General features: G+C 42.6%; 1 protein-coding gene across 2 annotated transcripts in view; it reads right to left on the minus strand.

The window, feature by feature from the left end:
• Positions 1 to 10,337: 10,337 nt before the first annotated feature.
• ERP44 (endoplasmic reticulum protein 44) overlaps positions 10,338 to 14,943 on the minus strand; it is a 94,159-nt gene continuing 89,553 nt past the window's right edge. For both annotated transcript variants that reach the window (XM_075826889.1, XM_075826890.1), the window contains 2 exons: positions 12,460 to 12,562; positions 10,338 to 10,748 (listed from right to left, as the gene is read on the minus strand). In XM_075826889.1, coding sequence (XP_075683004.1) covers positions 10,644 to 10,748; positions 12,460 to 12,562 — 208 coding nt within the window. In that variant the 3' untranslated portion in view covers positions 10,338 to 10,643. The remainder of the gene's footprint in view (positions 10,749 to 12,459; positions 12,563 to 14,943) is intronic.

Here is a 14,943-nt window from a genome sequence, read left to right on the forward strand (position 1 = left end):
TAAAGAACTCTTCCAGAGTGGACATGTGTGAGTCCTGATATTTAGGGGAGTTCAGTATGAAGTGATTGATTCTCCAAGGGAATGAGGGGGTTTTATTGAAGTGTTCAGGCACCACCATGGAAATAGGCGCATGGTCAGACCAAGTAATGAGCCCTATCTGTGAGGAGGAAATTCTGTCAAACAACATCTTATCCACAAAAAACATATCAATGCGCGAATAAGTGCCGTGGGGATGAGAGAAGAACGTAAAATCTTTCTCGTTTAGGTGTTGCAAACCTAAACATCCATTAAGCCTTCTCTGGCTATAACCTGAAATAAGTCCGAGGGGGAATGCGCGGCCCCAGGAGCTGTGGAGTCAAGTGATGGCCACATGACTTTATTGTAATCTCCCACTAACACAAGGTGCCCTTTTTGAGATTTATGAATTTGTTAGTAAACCGAATTTGATGTGTATTGGGTGCATACATATTAACAATGGTATATTGCACATTGTTCAGATGACAAACAAGAATAACATATCGCCCTTCTGCATCCACATGAATAAAATCTTGAACAAATGCAACAGATTGATGTATGGCTATAGAGACGCCCCTTTTTTTTTGAGACAGCCGGAGCCGAAAAAATGTGAGGATAGTTTTTGTGCTTAAGCCTACCAATATCGGACGGATTCAAATGTGTCTCTTGCAGGCAAAGCACAGAGGCCTTCAAATTCTTGGCCTCGGCCCACAACATTGATCTCTTAAATGGACTGTTTAACCCCTTAGTGTTGAGAGGAGAATCTAAGCACCATTATATTTTTTTAAAAGGACATATTTCACATTATTATTCCCTGAGCATATTAGCATACCTGAGACTCTTAAGGCACCACAAGGACATATTTTAGCATTACTTGCGAGCTGAGCGAACAACAGAACCCAAATACATGGGCAACTAAAAAAGAGAAAGCAAACCAAACGGTACATTCTAGTCCGCACCTGACGTTCTGACAGTGCAGTCCTAGAAGGGAGGGAAATCTGTATTAACAAGGTACAGACATGGCCCCACTCTAGGCCATATAAATGAAACAGCATAATTGATATATATAGAATATGAGAATTATAGACACACATGTATACCAGGAAAATATAGCAATTTTCTTTCACCCAAACTTCACAGAAAATTGCATGGCATCACTTATGAGACAGAGGAACGGCGATGGCGATGAACTTCTTGCCACTCTGCTTCCAAGCGGAGAGGGAGTTTAGGTGGGGATATAGCACCGGACTGCCGGGGAGTGCCCAACTTGGGAATATCTCCAGTGTTCAAGTTCCAACTCTTGAGCAGCGCAGCAGCTTTGACTGGAGAGTCCACCACATGCTTCGAATCCCTATAGGATATAATAAGCTTAACAGGGAATCCCCATTTGTAAGGGATTTGGCAGTCACGAAGAATCCGTGTAGTAGCCACAAATTCTCTCCTTCGCAATAAGGTGGCTGCAGACAGATCAGCAAATAACTGTACATCCCGGAATCGGTCAGGAAGGGAAGTCGCAGATCTTGCTGCAAATAGGAGCTTATCCTTAAAATGATAGTAATGGAGACGAGCAATTACAACTCTCGGTGTTGATGCAGGCAGGGATCGTGGTTTAGGTATGCGGTGTGCTCTATCGATCAACATATCCAGTTGAGGTGTATCTGGTAGGAGAGCCACAAACAAATCAGCTAAAAACTCCAACAACTGGGAATTTGTAATATCTTCGGGAATACCCCTAAAACGAACATTATTGCGACGCGAGCGGTCTTCCAAATCTGCAATCTTATGAGACAAAGCGTCCACCTGTTCTTCCAGGCCTGTATTAGTATCCACCAGAGCATTGTGCGCCACAGAAAATTCCGCCATACGGTTTTCAATATGAGAGGTTCTGTCTCCCAGAGCATTAAAATCTTTCTGCAGGTCATGAAAAGCACTTTGAATAGACTGCTGGATAGAAGCATGAAGATCATGCAATAGATATTTAAAGAGGCTCTGTCACCAGATTTTGCAACCCCTATCTGCTATTGCAGCAGATCGGCGCTGCAATGTAGATTACAGTAACGTTTTTATTTTTAAAAAACGACCATTTTTGTAGTTATGCAAATGAGGCTTGCAAAAGTCCAAGTGGGTGTGTTTAAAAGTAAAAGTACAACTGGGCGTGTATTATGTGCGTACATCGGGGCGTTTTTAATACTTTTACTAGCTGGGCGCTCTGAAGAGAAGTAACATCCTCTTCTCTTCAGAACGCCCAGCTTCTGACAGTGCAGATCTGTGACGTCACTCACAGGTCCTGCATCGTGACGGCCACATCGGCACCAGAGGCTACAGTCGATTCTGCAGCAGCCTCGGCGTTAGCAGGTAAGTCGATCTTACCTGCAAACGCTGATGCTGCTGCAGAATCAACTGTAGCCTCTGGTGCCGATGTGGCCGTCACGATGCAGGACCTGTGAGTGACGTCACAGATCTGCACTGTCAGAAGCTGGGCGTTCTGAAGAGAAGAGGATGTTACTTCTCTTCAGAGCGCCCAGCTAGTGAAAGTATTAAAAACGCCCCGATGTACGCACATAATACACGCCCACTTGGACTTTTACTTTTAAACACACCCACTTGGACTTTTGCAAGCCTCATTTGCATAACTACAAAAATGGTCATAACTTGGCCAAAAATGCTCGTTTTTAAAAAATAAAAACGTTACTGTAATCTACATTGCAGCGCCTATCTGCTGCAATAGCAGATAGGGGTTGCAAAATCTGGTGACAGAGCCTCTTTAATTGCAGCCTCAGTCACTGGTTTATCAGATCCAGTATTTTGCAGTAACACAGGTGCCATATTTAACACGTGCTCTGCAGGAGAGCTATGAGTACTCACAGAAGGAGAAGATGGTGGTCTGGAGGAGAGCAGCCCAGCAGGGGACGGAGCCGGCCGCCTCATCAAGGACTCAGAGGACCGAGGATTGTGTGGTGACGAGACTGCGAGGCCCGTGCCTCTAGCAGTCCCTGCAGACCTCCGATCAACAGCAGAGTCTCCCTGAAGATCCTGTGCAGGCGAGTCGGCGCCATTTTGGATTCTTGCCGCCAGGAAGAACTCCGTTAATTTAGCCGCCGCGGGCTTCTTTTTGATCCTGCCCATGACAGGTAAGTGTGCGGACGATCCGGTGTGAAAGTGTGTCGCTTTGGGACACTTTTATGCCAGGAAAGATGCCGATTTGAGCCGGTAACAGCCTAGGAGCAGTGGAGCTTGAACTAAACGCGTCCTACTCCATGCGCTCGCGGCCACGCCCCTCGAGGGCTTATTTTTTTGCGGGACTAGCTGTAGTTTTAAAATCGGTACCATTTTTTGGTAAGTAGAACTTCGCTCTCAAAAAAAATTTAATAAGTTGACCAAAAAAATAGCGATTTGAGTTTTACCTTTTATGGCGTTCACCGTGCGCATTAAATAACGCTATATTGTAATAGTTTAGACTTTTACGGACGCAGTCATACCAATTTTGTTTACTTTAGGGAGAAATGGGGAAAGGTTTTTTTTGTTATTTTTTTAACTTTTAATTTTTTTTTTCACTACTAAAAACCTTTTCACTTTTTCATTTATTTTTTAACACACTTTATTAGCCCCCCCTAGGGGACTTGAACCAGCAATAGTTAGATCGCTGGTAAAATATACTGCAATACTAACGTATATACTGCAATACTAACATATTGCAGTATATTGTCATTTTTACAGACTTCTGTTACGCCCTGCCACAGGCAGGGCGTAACAGAGGCAGAGTGAAGGCAGCCCTGGGGGCCTTCATTAGGCCCCTGGGATGCCATGACACCCGTTGTCACCCCCCGGATCTCACTGCAGGGGGGCCGATGAGCTGTCGGAGGTGGCCGCCCCCCTCTTTTCAACACTTCAGATGCTGCAGTCACGATTGACTGTAGCATTTGAGGGAGTTAAACAGCCAGGAACAGCACGATCGCTGCTCCCGGCTGTTAGTCCTGGGTGTCCGCTGTCAAATACAGCCGAAACCCGCAGCATATGGAACGCGCTCCAAACTAGCTATGGGTAGTTCACGAATGATCAGTTTAAACTGAACTGATCTTCAAAGTGAACTAACTCATATAGTTCACTTCCCTGGCAAAGATTAGTTCATCAGGAATTAAAGCAAGTGGGAGGAGTCAGACAGTGAGGACTGAGGAGCTGCTGTGCTCATTCACTCACTGTCACATTACCAGCATTAGGAACTAAAAAGCAAGTGGTAAAGGAAAGCTGCTGACACGGGCTCCTGTGCCCCCTGCTCCGGCCTTCTATACCACCCCCCCCCCCCTGTGGTAGGTGCTGCTCTGCTTTTCAGCGCTCTCATACACATTCACCATAAGACAGTACCTGTAAGCTACAATAGGTGGCGATGTTTCACTCAGGGTCATATGCATGAACTAGACTGTCATGATTAGTTCTCCTAGCATATTAGTACAAGTCACATGATACATTCCCTATGAACCTCTTTAGGACATACTGGCCTCTTCCATTCCCTGTGAGAGAATATTTTCAAAAGCAGGACAAGTAGTTACAGAGAGAAAAAACAGACGGACAACATCCAAAGTGTTTGTCAGTATATTTGAACCATGATAGAAAAAACTAATGTGCCTGAGGCACAAGGAAACCCTTTTCCCAGCTACCAACAAAATATATTAATATTTAACTTTTATTGTTGTATTTCTAAAAGGTCCAGGAGGGACATGGAGAGCACAAAAAGTTAAAATTAGCTAAAGACCATGGCAAAAACTCTATAAGATTACTGCCATGCGAGGCAGAAAACAGTGTGCGAATTCTATCACAACCAGGATCACTAGGTCGGCAGCTGCAGACTGCCTGACAAGATGGTTTAGTATAGTGTAACGGTATATTAGAGGTAGAAGCCAGTGGATAGTAGCGGTTAAAAAAAAGTATAGCCCCCCCCCCCCCGACATGTTTCGTTGTAAACAACGTCCTCAGGGGATAACAACGGGGCTAATAAACGCGCGCTCTACTTCCTTGTATTTTAAAGGCTCAGCTGGGTCCCACACAGGAGACACCTGTGTGGGGACCAATAGAAATGTATGCACATTGACGAGCCCCCATGAGATAAGATCGGCAGGTCACAGCGCCAATCAGAGTGGAAATGCAAATGCACCAATCGGTATGCGCCAAACGGCGCACATGCATCCAAAGTGGACTTAGCCGATTTTGGCTATAGTGCATTGACAGTGGTATAGTTCCGCAAGAGCCAATACAATTGCTAGACGATAGTCCGTCTTTCCGTCGAGGATTGACAGGAAAAGGACCAATCGGATAGTGCCACCTAGCCGTGAGTCAGGGCGTATAAGTGGCGCATGCGCGGAGAGTCTCAGAATGGACTTAGCCAATATGTAAAAAAGTAGCGCATGCGTGGAGAGGCTCAAAAGGGACTTAGCCGATCTGGATATTCCTTATCGGAGCGCCCGGCTGTCAATCAATGAGTGCATATAGCGCGTGCGCAGAAGGGACCGAAAGGAACTTAGCCGAGGTAGGAAAGGTTCAGAAGGGCCTTGCCGATGTAAAAAGGTAGCGCATGCGTGGATAGTCTCCAGAAAGACATAGCAAATTTATTGTTTTTATGTGTTTGTGTCAGTCGCCTGGCTGTCAGTCACTAGATATATATAGCGTATCCAAACTTAGCAGATATAGAAAGGCAGTATGCAGAAGACCTAAAAATGAACAAATCGATACCTAAAAAGGGGGGGTCAACAAAAGGATATATATGTCAGTGGACATGGGACCCACGTTAATGATTTACAGTACACATAGTGGGTCATATGTATATTTCCACATCTATACATAGCGTTTGCCCATATATAGTATGAAATACCGATTGGTAGGTGCTGTCAGGGTGCACGTCTCACAAAGACATTAGTGTATTCAACATATTAGGAATGCATATACATAAGTCAAAGCCCAATTCGAGAGTTTAAATTGACGACTCTCCAATATTATTCAGTATGTACATACGTAACTATTGCTGAGTATACAAGGATTTTAGTCCATCACAATGAACTCCAGAGGTTCAATGTTGTATATTAATCAAAATAGAAATATTGCAATCATCAAGTCTTGGTTAGAGAGATATAATCTCATAAATATCGACATAACGTCAATTATGTATATAGATGAAAAGCAAGTCTGACTTACAGAGAAATTTATAGGAAGGCGACAAAAGTGAAGCCTTCGTTGAGACCATTGGGATTTAAAGTACTCAATCTATGTATCCATTTGGCTTCTTCCTGTAAGAGCTTCTTATCAAGATTGCCAGCTCTGGGACCCAGCTTGATTTGGGCAATGCCCCAAAATTTAAGGGCATTAGTGTCCCCCTGATGTACGTACCTAATGTGTTTAGAAAGAGGAGTATCCTCTTTAGTATTAATCGTACTGATATGTTTAGAGATCCTCCTACGAAGCTGTTGAATTGTCTTACCTACATACAATTTGGGACAGGGACATTGAGCAGCGTAAACAACGCCGCTACTTTGGCAATTAATAAAATTGCTTGATGGTAAATTTCTTTCCATCAAGTGGATTAGAGAAGGTTTTGGTCTTTGGCATGAATGTGCAAAAAGAGCATCTGCCACATGGGAAAGATCCCTTTATAGGCGCTGGAAGCCAACTACTACGCTCGGTAATCGGTCTAGAATAGTGGCTATGGGTGAGGAATTCCCGAAGGTTCCTACCTCGACGGTAAGTAAAGTAATCCTAGGGCCACTAGAAACAACATCACGCAGGTCAGGATCCGTCTGTAGAATTGGCCAGTATTTCTGTAGAACATTCCTAATTTGATGTGAGCAAGTATCGAAATTGCCTATGCATCTAATGGGAGAAGGTCTATCTCCGTGAGTGGTGTTATTCACATTGGTATTTTTACCATAGAGTAATTCTTCTCTAGGGGTGACCTATATTTGAACCATAACCTGAACCCCCCCAAGGCCCTGTTCACACTGAGTATTTTGCAGGTAGTAAAAAAATCTGCTTCAAAATTCTTTCTTGAAGCGTTTTTCTGCCACAACCATTGAGCGCCATGGGCAAAAAACGTAACGAAAAACACTTTCTGCCTCCCATTGATGCCAAAAGGGAGGTCAGAGACAAACACGGGAAGAAAAAAAAACAGGACGATTTTTTTCCCTTTGCTGGGGAAAAAAAAAAGAAACCAAAAAAAAAAAAGAGTCTCCGCCTCGCATTAAAATCAATGGGAGGCAATTTTGGCAGTTTTTTGGCGCCGATTCCGCGTAAAAAAAAAACAAAAACTCTGTGTGAAATATATATATATATATATATATATATATATATATATATATATATATATATATATATATATATAAAAGGAAACATTACACGTTCCAAGGTTCCCCTATGTATCTTCTATGTTTTAAATCACTTCTCAACAGTGTCCCAAGTTAAAGACTCAATGAACTGAATGAACTATATTAATCTTTTGAACGAACTAGTTCCTAGTGAACTAATCCACAAAATGAACTAGCTTTCCCAGTACTACTCCAAATGTCACCCCCCGCACCCGGACTTAATAGCACGTCTGGGTGCACGAAGGGGTTAATGTGCAAGCGCAATGATATATAGTTTGTCAGTTGACAGTTAAAGAGGATCTGTCACCATATTTTCAAACCCCTATCTCGTATTGCAGCAGATCGGCACTGCAATGTAGATTACAGTAACGTTTTTTTTTCTTCAAAAACAAGCATTTTTGTCCAAGTTATGAGCATTTTTATATTTATGCAAATGAGCTTTTCTTAAGTACAACTGGGCGTGTTTAAAGTGAAGTCCAAGTGGGCGTGTATTGTGTGTGTACATCTGGGCGTTTTTACTTGTTTTACTAGCTGGGCGTTGTGAATGGAAGTGTATGATGCTGACGAATCAGCATCATCCACTTCTCTTCGTTAACACCCAGCTTCTGGCAGTGCACAGACACACAGCGTGTTCTCGAGATCACGCTGTGACGTCACTTCCTGCCCCAGGTCCTGCATCGTGTCGGACGAGCAAGGACACATCGGCACCAGAGGCTACATCGACTTACCGGCATACGCCGATGCTGCTGCAGAATCAACTGTAGCCTCTGTCGCCTGGTGCCGATGTGTCCTCGCTCGTCCGACACGATGCAGGACCTGGGGCAGGAAGTGACGTCACAGCGTGATCTCTCGAGAACATGCTGTGTGTCTGTACACTGCCAGAAGCTGGGTATTAACGAAGAGAAGTGGATGATGCTGATTCGTCAGCATCATACACTTCCATTCACAACGCCCAGCTAGTAAAACAAGTAAAAACGCCCAGATGTACACACACACACACACACACACACACACACACACACACACACACACACACACACACACACGCACGCACACACACACACACACGCACACGCACACTTGGACTTAAGGCTCATTTGCATAAATATAAAAATGCTCATAACTTGGCCAAAAATGCTCGTTTAAAAAAAAAAATAAATAAAAACGTTACTGTAATCTACATTGCAGCGCCGATCTGCTGCAATACGAGATAGGGGTTTGAAAATCTGGTGACAGAGCCTCTTTAAATAAGTACATTTTAAAGTGCCAGTGCAATGGTGTACAGTTTTAACCAGAAAATGTACACCGGACCTATACAGCACCCGACGGGTGTGGTGGAGGTTTGCAGGACCACAGTCTGGTTGTACTTTCTCTATGCACTTTATGTTTGAGTCACTTTGTTGTACCTAGCCCTTACATATAGGTCTGGTAAGTATACTTAGAAGTTAATGCATACAACACTCTTTTACATTTTCTGGTTAAATCTGTACACCATGGCACTGACACTTTAAAACATACTTATAGAACGGTTATTTCAATGCACTAAAACTATATATCATTGTACTTACACATAATACAGGTAGATTAATTCATACATTAAATATGCATCAGATGTAACTTTATATTACCATGAACTAAGCTGGTCCTGCTACATACACCCTTGTTTTATTTCGGCAATGTCCCATTTTTTCATTGTTTTTTGTATTCTGTAATAAAGAGATATAACTTATTAAATTCCTTGGTCTAGCACTATATTGCTACTCTTTTTGCCTTGCTGTAAATCTCACAGAGACGCTACAGACGTGTCAGGATTCTGAAAACACATGACGCCCAGGCTGGTAGTGATGTATATTCATTATCAGGACACTGCAGTAATGTTAGTGTTTGTGTATGTGGCTGCACATAACGATAGAACTATCGCTAGTGCAGTGTAAATGAATGGAGAGAAGTGCATGACGCTGATTGGTCACTGATTAGACCAAGTGAGCGTTGTACAGAGGAGTGTATGACGCTGACCAAAGTAAAAACACGCCCACTTGGACATTAAGAAACTCATTAGCATAAAGCTAAAAATGGCTCATAAAGTGGTTTAAAATGGATTGTTTATCTAAATAAAAAGCATTACTGTCACCTACATTATAGCGCCGATCTCCTTATATAGGAGACAGGGCACTTATAATGTGGTGACAGAGCCTCTTTAAGTACATAAATCTCCATTGTCTACAAATATGCAATTCGTATCACAAGTAGGTACAGTTTGGGACCCATTTACTTTATAATTTAGGCTATGTTAACATATGCATCTGAGGCTCTGTTCAGATCCCCCATCACAGATTCCATCATATTTGACGGGAAAAATGGCGCTTGCATGCAGCACTATTTTTCCCCATCAATAAGATAGGAAACACAAGGAAAACCAATGTAAGTCACCGGGTTCCAGAGAACACTGGTGATATCGTGCAACATTCTATGGCCTTATTAACACGACCGATGTAATTTAGTGGGACCGTTCACACGGCCGTTGTTTCAACGAAGGGTCCGTGAGAAAACAGGACATGTCCTATTTTTTGCGCTTCACGCATCCCTCCATAGACTCTAGTCTATGGGTGATGAGTGATCACACATCCGGCAGGAAAAAGGAGATGCACCGTGAATGTGAAAAACAACTGCTTTTCACGTCCGAGATGCGCAACGCTAGTGTGAATCTAGCCTTAATGGAAACCAGGACGTGATGTAAAAAAGGCCCAATACAGATCTGCACAATACCGCTACAGATTTTAACGTTGCGGCCAGAATGTTACACTAAAAGGACAACAAGCTGGACTTTTAATTTTGGCAAATACCTGGAAACACACAGAGTTGAAACCAATTATGTGGTTTTATTGAGAAGAAAATAAACTTTAATTGTTAGCACAATATATCTGCACCTTGGATTATCGGTAATGCTTATTTTAGAATTAAGACAGACGTCACAGAAAACATCCAAAAATCCAATTTAATGGGGAAGTGCAATTTAACAACTTATGCATATTGTCATGACAACTTTGTAGTTATAAAACGGGACAGTTCGTTTCAGAGATTTCAATTTAAAAGTCTGTACAGAAAGAAAACCAATAAACAGACATATTTACAAACAGTGGGAGAAAATAAAAATAATCCAATAATTGTTTGTTTATCCCAAATAAAAATACAATTATGAAAATATAGGCTAAGTTTTTTTGTTTTTTTTTAACCATACTCTGCTTGGTCAAATATTAAGGCTTCCATGGCAATTCCAAATTACTAAAGCTCATCACGATCTCTTTTCAGTATAGTGTACCTATATTCACTTGGGGCTAATTTCTGAAAAGAACTCTCAGGAGGACTACTTGCCAAATCTTGAGTTTGCTGGAAAAAAACAAAACAAAAAAATAAAAAAATTGTTAAACAAAAGTTCTAAATGATAAAACTAAAATTAATTTGCTTTACACATTTGCGAAGGAATGATAAAAAAAAAAAGTTGCAAGACAAGCAGGCGTCCGTGGTAGAATTCAGTTAGTTAGGCTTTCCAACTCATCTTTTGTTTTTCTCTAGTTACAGACAGGGCTTTATATCATTATTTACCATGTATATTTTGGTAAACTTTCCTCTGTAACTAGACGTCACATAGCAACTCCGTTATAGGGGAAAAATATGGGTAGAGTTAGACCCAGCAGCAATCACTATATACTCTAATTAGTCATTTCCGAATCATGCCTTATATGCACAGCGATCACTGAGGGCTATAAAATTAAGAAAATGAAGTAAAGAACTGCTTCTACCTTCTTTTCCTGATCCTTCTGATGTTATTAACCACAAAAGCTCTGTAGCTGATGCTATAGTTTAAAAGGATAAGGCAGTAAAGCGAGGACACCTTTTTTTACTTTTATAACCTGTCAGAGAGGTCCAACCTCTAGCATCCCCATCGTTACCAAGAACCGAAAGAGCATGTTCGGCTATTTCCAATGCACACATTCAAGTCTATGGAAAGGGTCAACAAATGATCGTCTTAGGCCCCATCACACGACAGGGATTTTTTTTTTTGCTTCCTGTAGGAGCTGAATCTCTTATCCCGAGCCACAGCATTGCCGAAGCTGTGGCCAGGGATTCCGCTCCAGGAGAAGCCCCTGACATCACTGTTACATGTGGACAGTGACGTCAGGGACTTCTCCTGGAGCGGAATCACCGGCCTATGGGCTGCTCTGGCCAGGGATTCAGCTTCAGGAGTAGAAGACCGCTCCAGGAGAAGCCCCTGACATCACTGTCCATATATGGACAGTGAAGTCAGGGACTTCTCCTGGAGTTGTCCCCTACAGTGGTGCTATGTACAGGGGGGGGCCGTGTGGCAGGCACCGTCTACAGAGGGGGGCCGTGTGGCAGGCACCGTCTACAGAGGGGGGCCGTGTGGCACAGTCTACAGTGGGGGGCCGTGTGGCACAGTCTACAGGGGGGCCGTGTGGCACAGTCTACAGGGGGGCCGTGTGGCACAGTCTACAGGGGGGCCGTGTGGCACAGTCTACAGGGGGGCCGTGTGGCACAGTCTACAGGGGGGCCGTGTGGCACAGTCTACAGGGGGGCCGTGTGGCACAGTCTACAGGGGGGCCGTGTGGCACAGTCTACAGGGGGGCCGTGTGGCACAGTCTACAGGGGGGCCGTGTGGCATAGTCTACAGGGGGACTGTGTGTGGCAAAAAGTCTCCATTCTAAGCTGGAAATAAAAGGCAACTCATTTTCAGCAACGGTGGGCGACCCAGAGGTCAGACTCCCACCTAACTTACTTTAACACCGCATTGTTAGCTTATGTGTTTAAATACCAATCAAATGCAAAAAAAACAAAACAACAACTTTCTACATTTCTCTGCGGACTCTCATATACAGGACTGTGTGCTACTTTCTACATGGTGATCGAGCACTTGGTAATACATCACTTATTTTTGTAAAGTAAATTCCAGAAATGTTATTTTTAACATTCATATCCCTTCTACCCTTTCTTGAAATTATTTCTGCTGGGTCCAACCTGTTATAAATATATCGAACGGTAAAAATGTGCTGTTATACTTATAACAATTTACTCTACATACCTGACCCAGAGAAACATCAGTTGGATCAGGTCCATGATGAAATTCTCTATGCAATTTTCCAGAATGTAAATCTAACACAAACTCTTTTAGTTTACCTGGAATTCTGAAAAAGAAACAGTTCACAACTATTAAGTCTTACACAGTAGGGTTTATACACTGTAATAGAATGGAGAACTAAAATTAAATATTATTATATTAGGGATATGCAGATAAAAATGACAAGCTGGCTATTCATAGTGTTCTTCATTAGGCAAGGAAATTGGTTGCACAACTTTAAATAGCAGAGGAGCTTTCTTCCATACAGGAATTTATGAAACGGTCACAAACTCTTCAACAAACTTTGCATTACTCAATAGTATAAGAGAATATAAGAAACTTTGTAAAAATGCCTCTTTCTCCACTGATCAAGCTCCACCTCCTAACAGTTCACTTACTCTTAATTTACTGCTTATTCTATCTCCTCAAGAGGAGACGGACCGATGGATCAGATTACAGCTGCCCATAGAAGTCTATGCGGAGGGGAGACACAGAGGAGAGACACACAGACACTGCAGCAGCTTCCTAGTAAGTGTTCTCTCACCTCAGTGGTGGATTCTCGGCTACACTGCTCATTATGTGATAGAGACAGGATTCCCCACTTCTATGTATGCAGTGTATGGTAGACATGATAGTAGACTACACCCACTAGCTCAGAGAAAACTGAGAATTGGAGATAGAGCCTGCAGAAGGGATAACTAGTAAAAATGACATATTCAAGTCATATATTGGCCAGAAATATAGTGTTATTACTCATGTACACATACAGTATGACAGCTTATTCTGAAAAGTCACCTGAAAAGGGCAGATACGCTTTAAGGCCTACTATCTAATTACACTAGAAAAATGTTTGAGGTAATAAAGGGCAAAGGGGGACCTATACAGATAAGGGACAGAATATTTGAATCAGTAAATCTGACATATGTTAATTTATCCTGCAGAATTACTAGTCGTCTCTTCACGTTTGAAGCATTAGGCTGTGTTCACATCCCCGTCGCTTTCCGTTGAGGAGTTCCACCTGAGGTTTTCGTTGGGTTAACCCCTCAGCGAATAGGCAATCTGAAACCTCAGCTTCCGTTTCCCTCACCATTGAACTCAATGGTGACGGAAACCTAGCTAATGGTTTCCGCCTGTCACCGTCGTTACAGGGTTCAGTCGTTTTGACAGAATCAATAGCAGGGGTTTCAGAGCCTTCTTAAGGGTATGTTCCCACAGAGTTTTTTTCAGGCCGAGAATTCTGCCTGGAAAAACCAGCTCCGTTTTTTTTTTTTTTTTTAAGTGGTTTTGTACCACACGCGATTTTTTGCAGGCTTTTTATTTTTAGCTCTCTCCAACAGAAAGACGGAAAAATGTTTGCGTTAAAAACGCCTCCACCTCCCATTGAAATCAATTTTGGCCGTGGCAAAAAACACTGTGTGAACAGGGCCTAAGAGGGGCTTTTATCTATACACTGGTTAAAAAAAAAAATGTTTACCTAAAATACTGAAATGGTTAAATTTCTTCAATTCACATACCCGTAGGCAGTGCAAAAAGTTAACTTACAAACAGCAGAAACCTAATCAATCATTCCCATATTGTTTTACTTCAGTTTAGTAATACAGTAATTGTAAGGTTTTATTTTGCATTTACAAAAATGTATCAAGCTTACATGATATTTATATTAGAAACAATGTATCTTCAAGTGTGCCTTCAACTATGAACATTAAATTTGAGGTCAAAATTTTGAGCCGATTAACATTTTTATTATGGTTACAGTTCCATTTTTAACCCCTTCTCCTGACATTTGCGGTAACTGTACTTCATGAGTGACAATGTGTTCCTGCAACATGTCCTAAATTTACGACAGGCTGACGGCATGGGCTCAGAAGTAGAGTATGGACCATCAGCCGCGGGGGTCGCTGTATATTACAGCTAACACCATGCGGTATTGGCAGGAACAGGAGCTAGCTCCGATCACGCCATTAACCCCTTAGATGCCACATTCGCTATTGACCGCAGGATCGAAGTGGTTTGTAGCTGATCGGCTATAGCAACCAGAGTGACAACAATGGCCTCCTGGTCTGCCAAGTACGGAGGCCTGTTAGGCTGCGCCTCCGGCAGGTCCTAATAGGCTTGATGTCAGTGACAAACTAACCGTTATAATGAATTGCACTATATAGGCAATGCAATGTATTAGACTTTCGATCAGAAAGTTAGACCTCCAAAAGTACCCTAGTGGGACCAATGCCCTGTTCACACAGGTTTTTGCTACGGAAACAGTGGCAAAAAAGTTTGCAATGGCCTTCCGTTGATTTCAGTAGGAGGCGGAGGCATTTTTTTCCTGCGAGCGTAAAAACAACGCTCGCGGGAAAAAGCTGCATGCCCTTCCTTCGGGCGTTTTGGTCTCTGACATACCATTGACCTCAATGGGAGGCAGAGATCGTGGTTTTCACTGCTTTTTTTTTGCCC

This window comes from Rhinoderma darwinii, chromosome 5 (genome assembly GCF_050947455.1).
Source record: "Rhinoderma darwinii isolate aRhiDar2 chromosome 5, aRhiDar2.hap1, whole genome shotgun sequence".
NCBI lineage: Eukaryota > Metazoa > Chordata > Amphibia > Anura > Rhinodermatidae > Rhinoderma > Rhinoderma darwinii.